Below are 21,760 nucleotides of genomic sequence, written 5' to 3'. Positions count from 1 at the left end.
TGATATCCAATATATTAAGTCGCGCACGCATCCATAATACTTAACGAGCATATTTATGCCCGCACTCATACATCAATATGACCTACCTTAATTTACCTCTACAAAATGCATGGTAGTCACAACAACATGATAGTCAAAACAACCTTATGTTGTCACTAATCATCAAAACAAATACACCACTAAGATATACTTGCATCCTCTTCTCAAATACTCCCTCTATCCCACAAAGAATCTCGTTTGACTTTTTTTATATGAAGTTTGACTGACTTATCTTATTCAAAACAATCATAATTATCATTTATTTTCATTCTGATTTAGTTTATTATATAATTTACTTTAACTATGAACTGAATGTTTCTATGTTTTCATAAATATTTCAAATAAGATGAGCAGGTCAAATTTGTTTGGCGTTGTCAAACAAGTCAAACGACATCCTTTGTGGGATGGAGTGAGTAGCCGCTAAAATGAAGCTCGACAACTCCACTGGAATGAATGGGACAACAAACATCCCAGAGAACACCAGAATTATTTGAAAACGTCATTATATGATTCATCAGCGACGGCTACTAATCTAGGATTCCGACTGATCCAGAAAATTCTAGCGCAATGTGTAGTACTTGTTTCGTTCTTTTTTATTTATCACGTTTTAGTTTAAAAATAACTAACGGACGACAAATAAAATATTCGAGAATAGATGTAAGTATAGCATATGGCCTATGCTTGGCGAGGCCACTGGCGACCAACGAGCATGGCAAACAGGTTGATCAGCGGCGACCACCTGCTGGGGTTGCCCATCTGTGTAGTAGAAGCTATCGTATGAGAACCAAACTGGCATATTCCCGACAAAAAGAGTTGCATCTGTAGAAGCTATATCGTGTGAGGTACAGCAGGACGCATATTAGTGTGCCCATCTGTATGTAGAAGCTAGCATTGTGAAACGGATAGATCCAAGGCCATGAATGCCCATTACGAAATGGCGGGAGTATATATCAAAACAAAAGTCTCGACCATGTTTGACCCCACTCGTCTGTCACTTGGACACCAAAGGTTCCTGTTCACAAAAGACACTAGCTCCAGCAATCTTCTACTCTCCCAGTTTCCTTCTAGAACTTAAACTTCCAGAACACTGACGAGTGAGAGTCATCTACAGCGTAGCGCAAAGCATCGTTGTGACGGTCCAGATGACCACATCTCCCAATTTCTTCTCTCAGCGACGCCAACAATTCACTGTAACGTGATTGCTTTTTCTGAAGCACTCGAAGGTACGCTGACAGGCCAAGCCACATGGTTTCCTTTCGCCTAAGCTTCAGAACTGGGCGCACGTCGTATTGCAGTTCCGCTTCGTGCATCCGTTTGGCGACGAGGCTATGCATATATCTGTTTCACCAGAAATATGGAAGTCACAACTGGCAATACATTTTGACTGAATCTTTGTTAGCTAATACAGTCAGTGAATAAGAAAATATAGCACCATTTACACATCGCTATAAATAACTGAAGATAATTTGGTACCTGAACGTTCTCTTAATTATATGCAGTAGCTCCGGTTTCATGATACCGGGATCAGGCATGCTCCGGAAATAACAGTGAAACTTCATTGCGCATAAGAGGAAATTTTGATATATGTTCAGTCTTACTGTGCCTGGTGAGTTGATCACAGAATCAAAGAAAATGGGATGACACTTCGGACGCATGTAATGACACAGCTTGCTCTCAAGGTACTTCGCTGAAGAATGCATCTTAGCAGTGATGGTGGAGGAAATATGGATGTCCAGATACCTGTTTAAAATGCACCCCGTTACTTCCACGACACTGTTTTGGCAGACAAAACTAAGTTCTCTGATACTTTGTCAAAGAGAGCAAAAATGGCCAGGAACAAAATTAGGTAGTAAGACATATAATTATTCCCTCTGTCCATGAATAAATAGATTACTAGCATAAAAAATCACAATAAAGGAATGCCAAGATTTCAACACCAAATATGGCAAAAACCAAACTGTTTTAAGTTGATATTGATTAGAAAGAAAAAAAAACAGTAGTCCACAACTACCCAGTGAGTATCTTGACACAAACTAGATGGAGCAGTAAAGTTCATCTCCATATCTCATTATTAATGTATTGAATTCACCAACTAAACCTAATACCGATAGGCATACCTTGTATAATCAGCTTGAATTTCCAAAGTTTCACAATTTATAAGCAAGCCACTCCATGGTATGAAAGAGAATCCATCATCACCCTTGTAGATCCTATTACTACAATGTTCACTGTTTGCAACCTCGAAGTTGAAACCATATTTGCTGTCATTCATGTAGCAGTTGTAGTTGACAAACCCTCTTCTCATCCTATTGAAGAAATTTAGAGCTTGCTCCTTGGAGAAAGATATGAATATGAAATCGTCAATGAACCTCATTAATAAACTTCTAGGTGTTAAAACATCCTTTTCTGAATCAATCTTGTTATCATGAAGAGATTTCAATAGCTCAGAATTTTCAAGGTGACCAAAGTACAGGGAACAAAGGTTGGGAGATAACTTGTTTCCTTGAATGATGCCTACTCGTTGTGAGTAGAAGTTTTGCCCAATCTTCAAAATGTTGCACTTCACTTGCTTGGAAAGGAAACATTGAATCTCTTTCTTCCGTATCTTGCAACTTTTTCCCTGATTTTCGATAGAGAAAAGGTTATTTGATATTGTGCTGACTGACAGTTGATTATAGAACTAGAGTTAGTAAACAAATTGCCAAGCAAAAACACAACTGTAGCATGAAGGATGTAACAGGATCACTATATAGTCAACTTACAGGTAAAGTCGTCCTAGCACCTTTTTACCGAGAGCCACAGGAGTGTTACTAACCTTGGGATTGACAAGAGAGGTAGTATGGGTCTCATGGACCTTAACACCCCCCCCCAACCTCAAACTCAAGGTGAAAGTGGAGGAACTAAAACTTTGAGTTTGATCAAATGGAAGTGGTGATGTTGTGGTCTAGTTTGTGCTTTTGTGAAGAAATCAGCCAATTGTGGTTTCGAGGGCACATATTAAAGATTCTTCTGATGACAATGAGACCGAGTATACGATGCATCAACACCAATGTGTTTAGTAAGTTCATGCTTCACATGATCATGAGCACATAAAAGAGGTAGGAATGTCACATGAGACACAAAGATCAGCCAAGAGCCACCACAACCAAATAATTTCAGCAGTAGTAGTGGCAAGGGCTTAAAGTTCCGCTTCCGTACTAGATCGAGATATGCCTACTTGCTTAGATTTCCATGCAATAAGAGAGGGTCCAAGAAGAATGCCATAAATTGTAATAGAGCGACGTTCAATGGGATCTGGGATCACTCACCCAAGTGGCAAGTGGCATCAGAGTAAGCATGAAGCTGAAGGGGCTATCAGAAGCATAAAGTAAACAGTTGGATCTTGTCCCTTGTAAATATCGTAGCATGAAGGTCATGTTTACATGGACAAAATTAATTAATGCAAATAAGAATGCTTTACATGAAGGTCTTCCATTCATATCTTTTGTGAACTTGTTTGCAACCAGTAAAGCTAACCTAGGGCCCAAAAAGTATCATGTTTTCCCTTCACTTCTAATACATTGTGCTTCGGTGATGATGACCTTCATTATTTCTGGAATTCTACTCAGATAAGGATGAACAGAAACAGTAAGGGAATGAATTTTATAATTGCATTTCTGTAGTTGCATAAATATTATAATTCCATTTCAGTAGTTATAAGAATGAACAGAAACGCCAAGGGCATGAATATTATATTTCCATTTCAGTAGTTACCTATTAAAAGTTCACATAAAGATTTGTTAATAGCTATATGTACTATGTAGCACAGTATGTTCAAGAGGCAAATCGTGCACAGAAATTTGAAATGGGTTATGATATAGTACCTGGTCGACTAAAATGCCACCCCTTGATGATAACTGAATCAAAAAATCACATACATTATCACCGTTGCTGATAGAAACATTTGAATCGAAACGGTAGATGGCATTCTTAGACCAGTTGCAAACTACTTTTTTGCATTTCCTCAGAACATAGTCATCACATTTCAATGCATCATCCACAACTTTCAGTAACATATCATGAGTAATGCAATCGAATGCCTTCGATACATCGGCAACAACTATATATATCTTTATTTTTTCCTTCAGGTGACTTCTTACTGAAGAAATAAAATGCCAGATATTTTGATGCACATTATTGTAATCAAAAACAGAAGAACCAAACTTGTCTGGATTCTCATCCTTTACTTTGTTTATAATCAGGTGACAATTATTGAGGAGGGCATTTTTTGATTGAGCTCTGAGATTTACTAATGGTCTCATATCTTTTGCTTTTGGAATGAACCTCACTGTTGAAAAATAGCATGACTGGATTGCTTCTTTCCTGGATGTACCACGCAAAATCCTGAAGTTTTGTCTGTTTAGGGAAGCAATAGCTGTACTAGTCAAGTTTCTCCAAACTGTCTTTGGATAATATAAAACATCATATCGCCTAGATTCCCTTTCTGTAACATAAAAATATGACTGGACTAATGGTATCACTATATCAGAAAACATCCAACTAATCCAACAACGCAGAAGATTTTGAAGTTTCTCCTCCTCGGAACCATTTGATGACCAAATTTCTTTCTCCATTAGAGCAGAGCAAAAGCAATCAGAAAATCCAATATTTGATAACCAAGAATAATGTGATACTTTCAGCTCACCAATACAATCGCTCAAGCAAAATGATTCAAACCTACGCAACTTTATAAATTTCCAAATGTTTATCCTTAAAGATCTCTTGCTGCTAGAGTTTCCAAGCAACGGCTCAGGTATAATTCGTGTCAACACTGCCCAGATGAATGAAACTACTTGTTGATGTGTACTGTAAGCCTCCAATTGAACATAAGACTGATCATAGTATGCCGATTTTCCTCCAATTAAAAAGTGTGCCTTGTTATTATGGTTCTTGGCAACATCAGCTGCACACTGTTAAGAATATTACTTCAATCATTTAGTTTTCATTATACATGCTCATTATCATTTTTGCCAGCACACAACACATATAATGCATATGTCAAATACTATAGCAACTCAAGGCAGAACACGGGCCTATGTTGAACAATTTGATTTGGTTTGTTAAGCAAATATAACAGTTGAGAACTAATATCCGATGCTACAACAACCAACATGCCCTTTCATATTTCTATTGGATAGCCATGATTTTTCTATAAAAGTCAGAAATTTATAAATGTATACACTACATTTTCTCAATGTTAAGCAACACATCCCCAAGTCAGTAGTTTGAACAAGGCTAAAGGGTCTCTAGTTGAGTTGGTTAGATGGTCTGAGTAGCATCCCTCAGGTCCAGAGTTTGACTCTCTGATCCCCGTGGGAGCGAATTTCAGGCTGGAGATATAAAAATCCTCTTGTTTGTCTCACGCCAAAGCATAGGTCTAACTGTCTAAGGCTAAGTCCTCGGACGCGGTTGTTCTCACATGGGCTACGGTGATGTTGTGTATGGGTGGAGTAGGGGTTCAAGGGTTTTCTCGATCTACGTGAAAAGATCTTATTTATATAATGTTTGAGGGTTGTCTTACCCCCGCAGGTCGAGTTTTTTCAGTAGTTTGAACAAGTCAGTTGTGGCATTAATCTATTTTGAATCTGAATAACGTGTATAGTTCTGTCAGAAGCTAAATAAATCAACAAAAACTTGAGTGTTTCATATTTTATGAAACTCAATGAAATGAATCATACACTCATTCTTCACTAAAAATAAGAAAACCTACAATGTAGTCTAATGTATTCTATCTTTCACGATCTGTAATCCTATAATAAAGTTCAGATGACATACCAGATTTTTGACAAGACAGAACTTTAGGATAGTAAGTGTTGCAACGAAAACAAATTATAAAGACAGAGTAACAACGAACTTCTCTGTTGGGTGTCGTAAACACTACGCAAGTACAGGAGAATAGTAGATTGGTTATTGAGGATGATGAATTACACATATATTGATATATAAGCAAGGAAGGCCTAGGATTTGGCTTATGGAATCAATGATAATCCCTGTAAATAATATCTCAATGATATTTATCCTAATCATGTGCGGGCACAGGCCCAAGGAAGGCTGGGATGTGCAGCCCAACAGGTCGGTCATACCCTACTGCCTAACAAATGCGTCTTACATAATTGAAAACAGTTAAATATGTTCATATGTACCTTGGAATTGACAGGACAATGCTTCAGAAATAGTTTCCTATACTGGCAGCGCTTAGAATTTCTGATGAGCTTATTCATTAGTTTAGGCAGCGAAAGACACCTGAAAACAAAAAACCTTAGAAATTTACATTAATGAAGTCAATAAGAAAAAAAACGTTAAAGGATGATGAGTAAACATAGGCGTGTAGCCTGTAAACGTATGATCTTTAATTGGAAGAGAAAAGGATAAGTAAACATGGATGTATAGCCTGTAAACACAAGTAGCTTAGTGGGAAAAAACTATTGATTTGTCCATTCCAACCAATGGCTGTATCAACATCTAGAATGTGAAGTTTTAATCACCTGGCAGTAATTACACATAAGTATATTAGGATCTGAAGGTTCAGCAAAAAAAAATTACTGCCTTGAAATTGTTAGACAACTTGTGCCTATCTGTACACGCCCAAGGGCTGGTGTCTATAGGAGTCCAATTCTGTTAGGAAAGGGAGGTATCTATAGGAGTCCAGTTCTGCTAGGATTCTGTTATAGATATAGAGTTGTTGCCTTATCTGTTTAGCAGAGTAATCCCCAACAGATCGGTTGTGATCTGATGGGTTGCATCAGGGCTGCGCCCTTCCCCTCTTCTCTCCTATATATATGTAGCTCATCTCAATCAACAGACATATCAGTTGAGGCATATTATTTCCAACAGAAAGGATATTTTAAGTAATATCTGCTTTTGATAGAAAAGAGACTATAGCAAACAAAAAGCTGAAACAAACATTACCCTGCAACCTGCATACATCATCAGTTTTCATGATCTGGATCAGTACGAAACCAACATTATATGTCCATAGAGCAGCATATGGTGATGAGTGTACTCCATTATGGACCTATGTACTGGACCCACCTTTGCCAATCACATGAAAATGTTCCATTGAACGGACTTTTGCTTAACGACGAAATATCCACGTTTAGTCTAAAGCTTGTTAATGTTAAATTTTAAAAAGCTGGTTAATTTTAAATTTTAAAAAGCTGCATCACTTCATAAACCTTACTAATAATATACTCCGTTACATATTTGACTCACATGCAATTAGAATTTGTTGTAGTAGACACATGGCAGTTGCATTTCAATAACTTTGCGCAGCATCCCTTGAATCCAAATATATGTATTATAAGTGATAATGCATCTGGTATTTTCCTTTTGTTTAATATGTCTAACAGCATTAAGGAAAACTAGCATAGAATACTGCATGGAAAATCATAAAAGCAGTTATTGCCAAAAAGGCAAAAAGGGTTAATTGGTGGAAGAAAAAATATTATTATTGTAACATGTTTAGTACTTCTATGCTCCTAGAGGTACTGCACAAATCCTAAATCTACATTGCCAGAATCAGCACATTGGGCAGAAGAAAATCATATACTGAACAAACACAAACAAAAATTTGTATACCCTTTACATGCTTTAAAAAACTCAATCCTTGTGTCATGGACCTTCGGTCCATGAGGATAGTTGTCTTCTCCGGCGAGGTTATACCCCTCTGCCGCAAGCTTGGTTCTAGGGTAGCAGCCCTAGGCGCTTGAGAGTCATTGCAAGAGAGAGAGAGAGAGAGAGAGATTGGTTTGATAATTCCTTCCCCCTTCCAACTGCCGAGTACAGGGGCTATATATAGCCATTGGCCGGCATGACTAGAGCTAATCGGCTCCTAGAATTAAGGACTAACAATAGCAACTTTATGATTCCAACCAGACCCTTTCATTTAAGACTTGGATTTTTATTTTCTTTAATCCCTTTTTCATTTCTTCAATGAATTCCAATTAATCATTTTGACTGGCTGTTTTTACATAAATAATAAGTAAAAAGGCAGTAGGAACTAGAATGAACAATGTTGTAGCAATAAATGCGAGAATATTTACTTCCATAACCTCTTTTTTTCACAATAACTCGGGATGTAATCCCATTGAGAGGAAAAAGGGGTATCCTGTAAATTCAAGGGGAGGACTTGCATTCTGATAATACTGAATCAATTCAATAAAAAGGGGTATCCTATCTTTCCTCCTGACCTTGGATAGCAACTAATCCTCTCTTTCCTCCTAGCCTTGGCACAGATTGTTGCTTTCCTTTCCTGCGGGTGCGGACTGCATGGTGGTGACCACTCCCTATGATGCTCATGACATCTCCCCCTCCCTTGAGGACCAGCTCGTCCTCGAGCTGCCATAGACTTACCTGACACGACTTAAGGTTAAGCCTTTTACATCTCGGCTTACCTTTATTATTTAAGACGAAAATACAAAATAATTGTGGAACTAAAATATAAATTTGAACTGCAGTTATGTCCTCCTGTCCTCCTGGATCCCAAAGAAAGAGCTGAACTGAGGACTTCACGTTGGATGAAAGGTGGAGGAGGAACCAGCTCGTTCTTATGTTGGGTCTGTCCAGCACCAAGGCAGGTGCCCGAATGAAGGAGACGACCCTCTTTGGCCGTGCAGGGGGGCTGCATAACCAGATCTCGACTTCTGCAGTGGGTTCAAAAAGTATAGACGAGACCTGGTAGTTGGGTGCGCAGGCTGCGAGTTGGTGCAGCAATGAGCTGATCAGCAAGTGCAGCTTCCGCACCTCCCGCCTAACAAGGAAGCCGCGCACTGCGGCTTGCAGGCGCACCACGGCCTGCTCATGTGATGACGGCCATGGGGTGGCCCTGGAGGCCACAGCAAGGTGCTTCTCCCCACGAAGGGACTGTATCTGGCGGCGTGCCAGGAACCCTCGCGCTGCCGCCTGAAGCCGCTCCGTTGCTTGGAGTTCCTTCTCTGTCTTCTCCTTGTAGCGGTGGAACATCACAACGAACTGATCCCACTTCTCTGCGAAACGGCCAAAACTCTCTTCGAGCCGAGTGAATGCAGCTGGAGATGGAGAGGGCGGGTGGGAGGGCGTTGCGGCGGCTGGTGGTGGTGAGGGATGGGCGGCTGGTGGTGGTGAGGATAACCTGGAGCTGATACCAGGTGTTCGGTCCATGGGGATAGCTGTCTTCTCCGACGAGGTTATACCCTCTGTCGCAGGCTTGGTTCTAGGGTAGCAGCCCTAGGCGCTTGAGAGTCATTGCAAGAGAGAGAGATTGGTTTGATAATATATTCATTATTTCTTTGTCTCCGGCGTACAGGCCTATATATAGGCCACCGGTTGACCAACTAGGCAACCACTAATTAGGCAAGTGACTAATTGGAATTATCTCCCCTACAATTTAGGTCTATCAATTTAGCCACCAAATCAGTCACTTTCCTTTGCCATGCCTTCCTTGCGCGCGCTGCTGCCAGCGCCCGTGCCTTCCTTGCGCGCGTTGCTGCCAGCGCCCCCTGCGGCCTCTCGCTTTTGGCGCGCATAGGTGCGGCCCCACATGAGTGACCGCTCCCTATGATGCCCATGACACCTTGGCAGAACAATCCCCATAGCATTGACACTAAGAGTAAAGGAAGGTGTCTAATGCCAAAAGCCCACAACATGATCACATATAACTATGAAAGCATTTGCTCATAAAAGTCAATGCTTTTTCTGCAAAACTCAAGGTGACCTGGCTGGCTGGCACCACAACTGGCCACTGGGTGTCCAACCATTGTATTACTCATGTTCTACCTTTACAAGCTTTAAGATTGAGTAAATTCGAAGGGAACTACACTTACAAGACCAAAATTATCACAAAATTGTACTTTTTTAACCAATATCACAATGCTACAAATGTTCCATTATCAAAAAAAACTCGGATGGTAGGGGAAAGACCACCCCTGCGATATTATACTAAGAAGCTCAATCGGAGCCCCAACCGAGAAAGTTCACGAAAGTTGTCCCTCGTGCAACATGACCGCCTCCTATAGGCCAGATCTTTACTCGTACTTTGAGCCCTCCTAGCCCCTACACGAGGATCCGCCCTCCATAGGTCAGTCCATCTCATGTGCACACAACCACGAGTGACCTTTTTTAACCTCAACCTGAAATTTGCTCCCACTGAGATTCGAACTCATGACCTGAGGAGTGCTAATCAGACCACCTAACCAACTCAGCTAGAGGTAAGTGTACAATTTTGTTAGATGCTACTTTAGATTGGACGTTAGCTAAGAATTCAAATCCATATGTAAGGTACAGGAGCTTCACACCATTATGGTGCGATCACATACCTTAGCTCCTGAATTTGCCTAACATTTTCTGCCCAAGTTGTTACAAGTTTCAACACTTGTTTCCTGAAATTGAATCACGAGTGCCACTTCGTATTTAACTCTGATGTGTTGCTAAAACCTATCTAAACTAAGGGCCGGTTTGGATCCCATGTGTTAAACTTTAGCATGCCACAGCATCGCTAAAATCTTCGCCAAGCTGCTGGCCAACAAACTCGCCCCCCCCCCCACCTAAATGATATGGTTTCCAACTGTCAAAGTGCTTTCATCAAGAAGAGAAGCATCCATGATAATTTCCTCTACGTGCAATCCACCATTAGGGAAATGCATAGACATAAGACGCCTGCACTCTTCATGAAGCTCGACATCCATAAGGCTTTTGACACAATCAACTGGAGCTACCTCATCGAAGTACTGCATGTTCTGGACTTTGGTCAGCGGTGGCGCGAATGGGTGTCCATTCTCTTGCACACGGCCACCTCCCCTGAGCTCATTAACGGCCAGCCGGGCCCAAAGCTTTTCCATGCCAGGGGGTGCGTCAGGGAGACCCTCTCTCGCCTTTGCTATTCATCCTAGCTATGGACCCTCTGCAACGCATACTTGACCTTGCAACCAACCATGGCACACTTTCCTCGTTGCCCGAAGAGACGGCTAGATGGAGAACCTTGTTATACGCAGATGATGTTGCCATTCTCCTAAACCCGGTCAGACAAGACATGCAGGCGGTCGTGGAGATTCTCCAGGCTTTTGGGCATTTCTCTGGTCTCCGCATAAACCTAGAAAAAGGCTCTGTTCATCCAATACGTTGTGAAGACATCGAGCTAGACCACGTCCTTGAGCCCTTCAATGGGATCATAGAATCTTTCCCATGCCGCTACCTTGGCCTGCAGCTCCATACACGCCCTCTAAAGAAAGTGCACGTTCAGCCGCTCATCGAACGTATTGCTCACAGACTCCCTGGCTGGAAAGGGAAGTGGCTGAATAGAGCCGGTCGTCTCACTCTTGTCTCATCGGTCCTCTCTTCCATACCAACCTATCATCTGACGGTGTTCCCGCTCGCAGTCTGGGCCCGTAAGAGAATCGACAGAATCAGAAGATCCTTCCTCTGGAAAGGAGAAGAAAACGCCAACGGGGGCCACTGCCTAGTGAATTGGGCAACGGTCACAAGACCGAAGGACTTGGGAATCGACAGAATCAGAAGATCCTTCCTCTGGAAAGGAGAAGAAAACGCCAACGGGGGCCACTGCCTAGTGAATTGGGCAACGGTCACAAGACCGAAGGACTTGGGCGGTTTAGGGATACCAGACCTTGATAAATTCGGCAGGGCTTTACACCTACGTTGGTTATGGCAGGAATGGGTGGATGATACCAAGCCTTGGGCTGGCATCGATACCCCGACGGACGGCACTGATCAAGCACTTTTCACTACCTCAACAAGGGTCGTCGTTGGAGATGGCCATAGATGTCGTTTCTGGCATGACGCTTGGCTTGATGGAGAAGCGCCATGCCACTTAGCTCCTAGCCTATTTGTGATATCCAGGACGAAAAACGGATCGGTGTTCATGGAGCTCCGGGATAACCACTGGATCAACGCGCTGCGAGGACGAATCACCACTGCAACCCAGATGCAGGAGTTCGTCTCCCTTTGGGTCAAAACCTAGGACACCCACCTTACGTCTGGCTTGAGGGACTCCATTCTATGGAGATGGACGGCAGACGGAACATACTCCGCTCGCTCAGCTTACCGTGTCCAGTTTAGAGGCTCCTTCAGACCTTTCCGGTCCAGCCTAATCTAGAAAGCACATGCTGAAAACAAGTGCAAGGTTTTCGCATGGACAATGGCAGTGGAAAAAGCTCTCACCGTAGAGTTTTTCCTTGGTTTCTTTTGCACCTTAGTGCTGCCCGGTTACCTGTTGGGAGCGTGCTCCTTTTTAATTCTAAGCATGTACATAACCTCTTCCCTATCTTAATTGAAAGGCAGAGCTCCTGCCATTTTTTCAACAAAAATAAACTTTAGCATGCTAAAGTTTAGCACACCTTGAGGAGCTAAACTGCTATTGGGTGTTAAAGTTTAGCACTTCACTTTAAGCATATTTTAGTGTTCATGTTTGGATCTCTATGTACTAAAGTTTAGTTAAAAGTGTAATGCTAAACTTTAGCACCATGGATTCAAACAGGTCCTAATACTACATGCAGTGTTGCGACTAATGCGCAAATGAGCCATGTATTTTTTTATCCTTCACCAAATTTATTTTGCAGCAAGAGTGCTTGTGTGCTTAGTGTAATAGTGTCACTTTATTTTTTTTCTCGATCTATGTACTGTTTGAGTGTTTTCTTTATCTAGCAATTGAAGGGGACAAGGAGTGCTTTGCGCTTGCTCAAACTAGAATTGTGGGGTCTGATTATTAAGCTTGCATTCAAGAAAATGTGATAACTAAAATACTTCTGCTGATATGCATCAAGTTTTTGTAGTTTGTGATACCGTTAAAATTTGGCTATAGGATGTTTGATCATATGTGTAGTTACAAAAAAAAATGCTCTTTCAATCCATTACCCGGATTGACTTCTTTTCAGTGGAGAAGGCATTAAAGATATTAAACAGGAAAGGAATTCAAAGCTACACTGTTTATTGAGCTGCCTTTCACTCTGAATGTCAGAATAAAAAAACTATGTGGTCAAAGTTATAGTCATGTGGTCACAAAAATCTAGTTTCTGAAAGTCTCGTCTATGTACAAAGCAATAGCTCTAATAAATGTGTAACTATGTTTGGAGCTACAAGGATTATAATCCAAGGTGGTACTAAACTACTAAACCACCAGACACCAATACAAGTACACAACCTGGCCCACATGGGCCAACAACACCAATGTTAACAGGGATATTACAGAATGCAACCTAGAAAGTAGTGGAACCATATCACAGATTCTCATTGCCTCGTGCTCCAACATCCCAGCCGTTTGGTAGGAGTAACTTGGCTTTTTTTCATTTAAAGCTATTCAAATGATTACCAGCAAAGAGACACTATCAACAATTCAACATACGCTACATGTGTAAGCCAACACATAAAGTAGAAAAGGATACGGTTGCCATGGAAGACGTTATAGGAAGTCTTTCTATTGTAGAAGATAGTATGTCTTGATATAAGCAAATCTACTGAGACACGTTTGGAGGAATTCAACATTAAGCAATTGAAGCAGATGAGACCATTCTGTAAGTCAAAGACATAACACAAACATTAATTGTATTATTGATTCATGATATCATGAATAAGATATTAAATTGCTCAGACCTCTTAATTTCAAGAACACTCAAAGCTAAGATGCAACAGCAAAAAAAACTTATATGAACAATCAATATATGCAAAAAGAATTAGTTGCATAAGTACTGTACACATCACATTCACCAAAAAATTGAATGGTGATTTGTACGCTTCAACTGCAAGGTACCCACTGAAATACCAAAATGTATGTGTTAGAATGTGGCTAATCTAACTGTATTACAAGGCCCAAAGGGCTAGATGTACAGGTATACACAAACGCAAATAAAAATATCAAAGTAGAGGGAAAATACAATACATATACATCTAACGTTATGAAAGGTAACGGTTATTCATTTGTGGATTCTAAAAAAACGTAGCAACCACCATGTGTTGAGGAAGATGGCTACAGAAAAACAGGAAACAAATATGTAATGCTTCCTAAAATATGCTGATATATCCTCAAGTAAAGTAAATGCTAGAAGTAAAACCAGGAAACTGTGAAATTGTAAAGTCGTATTGATGATAGATGGGGTTACAATATATAGAGACACAGGAAACCCTAACCCTAATGGGCCGGCAGCCCAACAGTGGTGCCGACCCACACACACTCACACACACATAGTCTAACATCCCCCCGCAGTCGCAACGGGGGCACCACACACGATGAGACTGGAGTAGAGGCCGAAGGTAGGAGCCGACGGGTTGAAATCCCCCCGCAGTCGCAACGTCATGATGGTGCGAATGTTGCGGCTGGAGTAGAGGCCGGTGTGTGCTCCAAGAAGACGATAGCCCCTAGATGCCGAGGTAGCCGAAGTCGAGGTGGTCGCGGTCGGAAGACGCGCAGCAAAAGCCTGATCTTCGGGAGGGGTCGACGTTCGAGCGTCAACGATCGGCAGGGCGACACAACAAAAGAGCACCAGCAGGTCGACCTTCTTGCTTCTTCGATCGTCCAGGCGTCAAGGAGCCCCGCCAGGGAGGCCGACGGCAGCGCACGCGTCTGCGCCGGTCATGGTGTCCGTGCCCGCGGCAGAAAAGAAGGGGAATGTCGGATCCGGTCGGGAAGGCCACGGCAGCGACGGATCCGAACGGGAAGATGCGATCCAGCCAAAGGGACGGCGGATCGAGCCGGAAAGGTCGCAGCAACGTGGATCCGGCCGGGAAGGCCGCGGCAGCGACGGATCCAACGAGGGTGATGAAGGGGTGGGCGGCGGGGCGGGTCCAGCCGGGCAGGGGCCTGCGCCGGACCTGGCAAGGGGTGTTGGCAGCACCGGCGACGGGAGAAGTTCGAAGGGTGGTGCTACTTGGTGCTGCTGGTCGAGGTGATCGACACTAGGGAGAGAATGCCGGCGCGCGCCGGCAGGCTCGCGAATCTAGCGACGCAGACACAGGGGCGCGCGGATCCGATGGCGGCGGCTTGGGAGGCCGGGGAAGGGGAGGGCCGCGCCCACGGCCAGTGAGGCGGCATGCGTGCAGCCAGGGAAGGGGAGGGGCTGGCCGAAAGGGGAGGGGCTGGCCGGCATGAGGGAAAGGAGAGGGCAGCGGACCAACGGCGGCGGCTTGGGGGCGCCGCGCCAGGGAGGGTCGCGGCAGGGGCCGCGCAGCAGGGGGCGCCGAGCCAAGGAGGGTGTGGGCGGCTCCGGCGACCGACGGTGGAAGAAGGAGCGCTCCCCGGCGGCGGCGGCTCCGGATCCCCTTGGTGCGGCGGCGGCGGTCGCGTAGGAGAGGTGGCCGGCGTCCATGGGGGCAGGAGCTCGCCGGCGGGCCGTGGCCGCAGCCGCGCCTAGCCGGCACAGCGCGCCCGCGTCGGGGCTGCCTGCGCCCGTGCCTCCGCGCCGGTGCTGCCCGAGCCCAAGCCGCCGGGGCCGGCCGCGCCCGTGCACGGCCGCCTGGACGCGCCCCGCGCCAGGGCCGCCCCCGACCGGAGGAGCAGCGCCCGAGCCCGCTTGGGGACGCGGCGGCGCCGGCGGCTCGGCGGCTGCGGACAGGGAGCGACGAGCGGCCGCCGCTTGAAGGTTAGAGGTGGAAGAAGACTTGGCCGAGGCCCGGCGGCGCGAGGGGCTCTGCTGCAGCGGCTGGGAGGAGGGAGGCCGCCCCCGGGAGGGAAGGATGAGCCTCCCGGGGGGCGGCGGCTGGTCCAGGGCTGGGTGGCGGCTGTGCGTGGGAGGAGAGCCGACGGCGGCTGCTGGGTGGGAGTGAGGAAAGAAACCCTAATCTGATACCATGTGAAATTGTAAAGTCGTATTGATGATAGATGGGGTTACAATATATAGAGACACAGGAAACCCTAACCCTAATGGGCCGGCAGCCCAACAGTGGTGCCGACCCACACACACTCACACACACATAGTCTAACAGAAACAAATATATAATGTTTCCGAGAATGTATTGCCATATCCTAAGGTTTAGAGTAAAAGGTATAAATAAACTGATCCAATCATCTAAAAAGGAAAAAATAACATTAGGAATCCCCAATTTGCAGATGAGTAACTCAAAACTTAAGCAAGATATGTTTTTGGGACACGGTTTAAATGTGCTAGTCACAAGGCATGGGCCTGTTTCTTGCATACTCTTGTTCACTCCCACATATAGTCAAGGATGCATCAAGCTAATACTTAGTATTAAAAACAGTCATTTGTACATAAACAAACCAGGTTATAGAAACAATAGTAAAAGATCTAATTGTCGAATGAAATAATAACTTATGAAATGATTGAGAAAGTACTGACATTGAGATGCATGAAATTGGGAAGTCCAACTTGCGGGGATGTAGATTGAATTCTTGATGTACTGTTACACTGGGAAGTTCTAATATTCATTGCTAAGGAATCATTATCTACTGTCGGTTCCAAAAACTGTGATTTATCCTTCACTGTAGCACATAAGTCCTCCAATAAAACATCATGGACACCAAACCCATTGGTGCTTATTTCACTCTGACTAGTTAATGATTTGTCCTCGGAACTAGGAAAAATCTGCTTCTGTTTTTTGAGGCGTTGCCATTTGTACAGCCTTTTTCTTTTCCTAGAATTTTGATTGTCTAAATTGGAACACTTTATTGGTCCATTAGTCAAAGGAAGTTCTGAACATGCAACTTTGGAATTATTGGCATAGCCTCCATAAATGATTTGTGACCTCTCTGGGTTCTGGCACAGATAGCACTGAGGTCACAAAGACAAGTAATCAGCTAAAACAACAATAACAATCCAAGGACTACACAAGAGAAACATAGGATTTCCTACAACAAAGTTAGAGCTATTGAGGCATAAATTCATAGATTTATTTTGAAAGTGTTCTAAAGATTTGAATGTGCTCTTTAGAACAGCTGAACATAATTTCTTACCAAGTATTTTCCTTTCGTGGATTGGGGTTGTTGATTCTTTGCCGCACTCGCAAACATAGGCTTTTGCAGGAAATCATTGAGCGGGAGGCCAGTTACTTGAAAAAAAACATTCTTCTTAACAGGCAAAAATATTGATGAATGCCTTAGAATATAGCACATGAGTAAATCCCCAATCTAAAAACAACAATTGATGTCAAGAAAATGCAATACAGACATCATTCATCATAAAAAAACCTTTACTGACCCTATGCAAGAGAATGTCCCAAGATGAAGAAGAAACAAGCTCAATAACACAAGTAGTTTGGCCACCCTGATACAAATAAGGATTTCAAGTAAATAGAAGGAGCAACAGACAGCAATACAGACAGTAAGTTAGCATTTAATGGTTTGACAGGGTTTACAGGCTGTCTCCAAGACACCCTTTTAAGATTTCGGCCATATTCGGCAAGGAGACAGGTTTGGTTTCACTTCACATACTTAATTTAGTAAGGAAAAAATGCAAAGCTATGTAAGGCCTGTTTGATAGCAATGTCTCTCAAAACCATGGTTTTACAGTATTATACTTTGAAATTGTTATGATAATACCATAGTTTTGGCTAGCTCCAAAAATACTAGATATTGTTTGGATAACACTGTAAAACATGGTATTTAGACCCCAAAAAACTAGTAATGCCATGAAACTTTGGGTAGAGTGGAGTTTCTAACACTACAAAAATACCCCAATGTTTTGAAAACACAGTTTTGAGGAATTAAACCAACCATCTTATGGTATACTACGTTGAGCGCTTAATAGTTAGTAGAGAAATGGTATTCCTACAAAATACGGTATTGTCTAAAAACTATGAAAATGCTTTACTTTTACTTGGATTTATGTGTATGGATAAACATATGGAGAAGGGAATGGAAGACGTAGATATTAATAGTACTGTGCCAGTCATTCTGTACGATTTAGAAGCCATTAATTAATACCGCACGGCAACCGCTGGAGAGGACGTTCGTTGTTGTACACGCCCGATCCATCATCATCAACTTGATCGCCACCCCAACGAGCTAAACGTCGAGTAACATGCAGGCAGACAACCGGGCGGGAATCTCAAATACGGAGTAGGCAACAAACAAGATCTATGCAGTGTAGGCACAAAACAAGAAAGGAAATGAAAGAACGGAAGTGGAAAAGCGCCATCGTACAGAACCTTGGCCTGTGAGTGCCCGCCATTCCCCGGCGTGTACAGCGGCGGCGGGGTTGCAGACCCGGACGGCGCGACGGCGCAGACAGCGCGGGTGATGAGGCTGCGGTACGCGACCGGGTCACCATCGCGGAGGAGGTACTCCCAGCGGCGGCACGCGAGGCAACCGGCGCCTCCGCGTCCGCGGCAGGCAGAGCAGGGTGTGCCCGCCTGCGTCGGCGGCGGGATGAGTGAGAGGACGGCGTGGCCGAGAGTGCGTGCAAGTGCGCCGTAGGCCCGGTGGAGGTCCGGGGGCACCCTGCCGCGGAAGACACGGCGGCGTCGGCGAGCCATCGTGAAAGGCGATCGTCCGGCGGAGAGAGGGAGAGGTGGGCGGGAGGGGAAATGAAAGCCGAAGCGGCGAACCCGACTCCCGAGGAGGAATGGGGATTGAGCGGGGTTTTGGAGCGGCGAGGCCCGACTCCCGGGCAATGGGAATTGGGCGGGATTTTAAAGCTGCGCGTCACGCGTGCACTAAAAAATAGTGCAATAATAGCATATGTATAGATATGTGGTGTGCTGCTAATTAAAATATTACAGCATAGTATGTCATGTCTAAAACATAGGAAAATTTACATGGTTACAACACCGATCGTCTCATATTAGGACATGAAACGGTAGTAAAATAAAAGAAGTAATAATGGGCATGTTTGGTTCACCTTTTTTCTGAGGAGCTTATCCGATAATTTGATTGTAGGGAGAATCTGGTTGTGGAGAGAATAAAGTACCGTGGAGATTACATGCGGAGGAAAAATAAAAGAGTCAACCTGGTTTAGCATGTAAAAGTGATGGTTTCCTATTATCTTAACGACTCAGCCGATTCTATGTTTATGTTGATTTTGGACGGTTGAAAAACTAAGCGCTTGGCAGACTGTTGCAGCTTCTGGTGGGCAAAAACTGAAAAAAGCTGAAACAAACAGGACCATGCCAAAATCAGAATTTCCAACATCCAATTCTTGATCAAATGTCGTTGTTGCGAGATTATCCTTGTTGAGAGATCCTATGGCTATTGCACTTCAGAAACCATATTATTAAATCCAACTAATCTGGTCCCGATTTGAAAACCCCAAACTCTAACTAAAATGGAACAAAAAAGAACATTCTTGTTTTGACAAGACCTCGTTCCAACCATGAACAAGTAAAAGGGAATAAGGGGTGTTTGGTTAGAGGGACTAAAGATTAGTCTCTAGTTTTTAGTCTCATTTAGTCCCTTTTTTGCCAAACACTAGGACTAAAATATGAACTAAAATGATTTAGTCTTTAGTCCTTCATATAGGTGCTAAAAGATACTAAAAGCCCACATGAGTGTATTCCAAGGGCATTTGAGTCTTTGGACAATGTATTTAATGACTTTAGAATCTATTTAGTCACTATAACCAAACAAGTAGGGACTAAAGTTTAGTCCTAGGACTAAAGTTTAGTTCTAAGACTAATTGAAACCAAACATAGCCTAAGTTTTGAAGCCACATAGATTTGATTTTACTCTGACACACTAGCAGAGTGTTACCTTGCCCACATCTAGCGAGATCGAGTAAGGCAGGCAGCAGAACTAAAGATGTCAATGGGGACCCGATACCTGCCAACCCGTGGGGAATTCCCCTATTAGGGTATGGGTATGAGACGAAAATTGTCCCCACGGGTATGGATATGGGACAAAATCTCCAACCATTGGGTAAACGGGTATGGGTTTGGGAAGCAATAATCCGAACCCGATTACCCATGGGTATTTCATACGTGTACACCTGTCGTGTCTGTATGAATGAGTTGAGGCCGAGCCGGACACCAAGCCCAGCACGGCAGCGCACCAGGCCCAGGTCCTAGCCCAACAAAGGCAACACGACAAAGCAACTAGTAGACTAGCAAAAAATAAAACCCTAAAATAACTAGCCATATGCTACGCCATGCCCATACGACGGTGACGACCATGGATTCTCAGGCGCCAACGTACTCAGATGGTGAGCAAGGAAGGTGAGCAAACTCTATTTCTCCATTTCTTCTATCGGTCCCGAAGTACTTATTTCTTTTCTGATGGATGGATGAATGGATCATGGTTCATGGATGAGTGTTTGCCGATATAGTGATGTCTGAAATCTAGATTGTTTGTGCTACATGTTAGTACCTAGTTATCCCTTAATTGGGGATGAGGACCCATTGGGGACCCAAAACCCGAATGGGGATGGGTATGGGATGAGTTTTGTACCCATGATGGGTATAGGGATGGGTATGGGGATGGGTACGTGATGCTATAACCCGGTGAGGAATTCCCCATTGACATCTCTAAGCAGAACCGATGGGAGGGCATGGAGGTTGAAAACTTGCAAATCTAAACTATATACACAAGTTATTATAAAAATATTGAAACAATTATATATATATATACTTCTAAATTATTTGCTTCTATGATTATTGGTAAGAAAAAACTAATATAGGGAACAAACCTATAAGTTTCATCTAAATTAGTCATATTTTATAATTAAAATAACTAGATTAATTGTAAATAATAACCTATATTTTTATTGCAAAAGGTAAGCCAAAATATTTCTACATGTGCTTCTAAATTACTCACTCATGTCGTTGTTAATATAGAAAAGCAAACTCAAGGTATCCATGCATGATGTGCGTCTCATTGTACAAACATACACACACATACACTACCGGAAATAGTTTCTTTGCCGAGTGTCTGAAGCATTCGGCAAAGCCTGAAAAACACTCGATGAAGACTTTGTCGAATGTAACACTCGGCAAAAAAAGCTCGGTGAACTGTACATCGGCAACGACTTCTTTGTCGAGTACTTTTTATCAGGCACTCGGCAAATACTTTGTCGAGTGTCAACCGGTATCCGGCAAAGAAAAGTCGTCATCACGGCGACGGAGCCGGTGTCGAGTGCCCACCGAGTAATACTCGGCAAAGAGTTCTCCTTTGCCGAGTGTCTACTGTACTGACACTCGGCAAATAGTTTCCCTCTTTGCCGAGTGTCCGCCGAACTAGCACTCGGCGAAGAGATCGCCCGCATACCACTTTGTCAGTATCTTTGCCGAGTGTACTACGAGGCACTCGGTAAAGGTTGCTTCTCTGCCGAGTGTCAAAGCCACAACACTCGGCAAAGGGACTTTACCGGTGCATAGGTGTATCTTTTTTGCTGAGTGCTATGACGTTGACACTCGGCAAAGTGACCAGTAGACACCTTTTTATTTGTTTTTGCTATTCCATCCAAACAAACAAAAGATATCACATAATCATACTTGTAAGAACGAGAAAAACACTCTTCACCACCAATTTATCTTCACTTGCTACCAAGTGGTTTCAAGCCTAACTATACTTGCTGGACCAAACACGACGAAACATAAGTTCTAGAGGACAAAGAAGAGGAGGATGACAACACAATTCTGATCTATACTTAGTATACTTCATATGTGATTGTTGTAATGGGTGAGACCGAAGAGCCTAAACAAAACAACGCTATATCACAAATGTTGCATGATGAAGAAAAAATTATGAGAACGAAAAGGTTAGAAAAAATCGGAGTATATGTTAGAGGACTATAAAAATGTGTTGTGCCTAGATTTT

General features: G+C 43.4%; 1 protein-coding gene across 2 annotated transcripts; it reads right to left on the bottom strand.

The window, feature by feature from the left end:
- Positions 1-829: 829 nt before the first annotated feature.
- On the bottom strand, positions 830-18,605 carry LOC732781 (telomerase reverse transcriptase catalytic subunit). Of its 2 annotated transcripts, NM_001112400.1 has the most exon segments (12): positions 1,104-1,377; positions 1,513-1,779; positions 2,157-2,659; positions 3,903-4,988; positions 6,222-6,321; positions 7,291-7,420; positions 13,449-13,575; positions 16,353-16,784; positions 16,967-17,140; positions 17,211-17,276; positions 17,936-18,016; positions 18,160-18,505. In NM_001112400.1, coding segments are annotated over 12 exon segments (3,567 nt in total). In that variant the 5' UTR covers positions 18,487-18,505.
- Between the last annotated feature and the right edge of the window lie 3,155 nt (positions 18,606-21,760).

The sequence above is a fragment of the Zea mays genome, chromosome 9 (genome assembly GCF_902167145.1).
Source record: "Zea mays cultivar B73 chromosome 9, Zm-B73-REFERENCE-NAM-5.0, whole genome shotgun sequence".
NCBI classification, from domain to species: domain Eukaryota; kingdom Viridiplantae; phylum Streptophyta; class Magnoliopsida; order Poales; family Poaceae; genus Zea; species Zea mays.
Note: the sequence above shows the minus strand (reverse complement) of the source record. Positions and strands in the feature narration are given on the sequence as shown.

Bases quoted from the DNA above. Each gene is read 5' to 3' on its own strand.
- LOC732781 (XM_020543860.2), bottom strand. From the start codon at position 18,486: ATGGCTCGCCGACGCCGCCGTGTCTTCCGCGGCAGGGTGCCCCCGGAC. The intron at 7,421-13,448 runs GTATCCTTTTCT...TAATGCTGTTAG, and splicing joins TAACGTCTTCCATGGCAACC to ACATATTAAACAAAAGGAAA. The intron at 4,989-6,221 runs GTACATATGAAC...TATTCTTAACAG, and splicing joins ATTGTCCTGTCAATTCCAAG to TGTGCAGCTGATGTTGCCAA.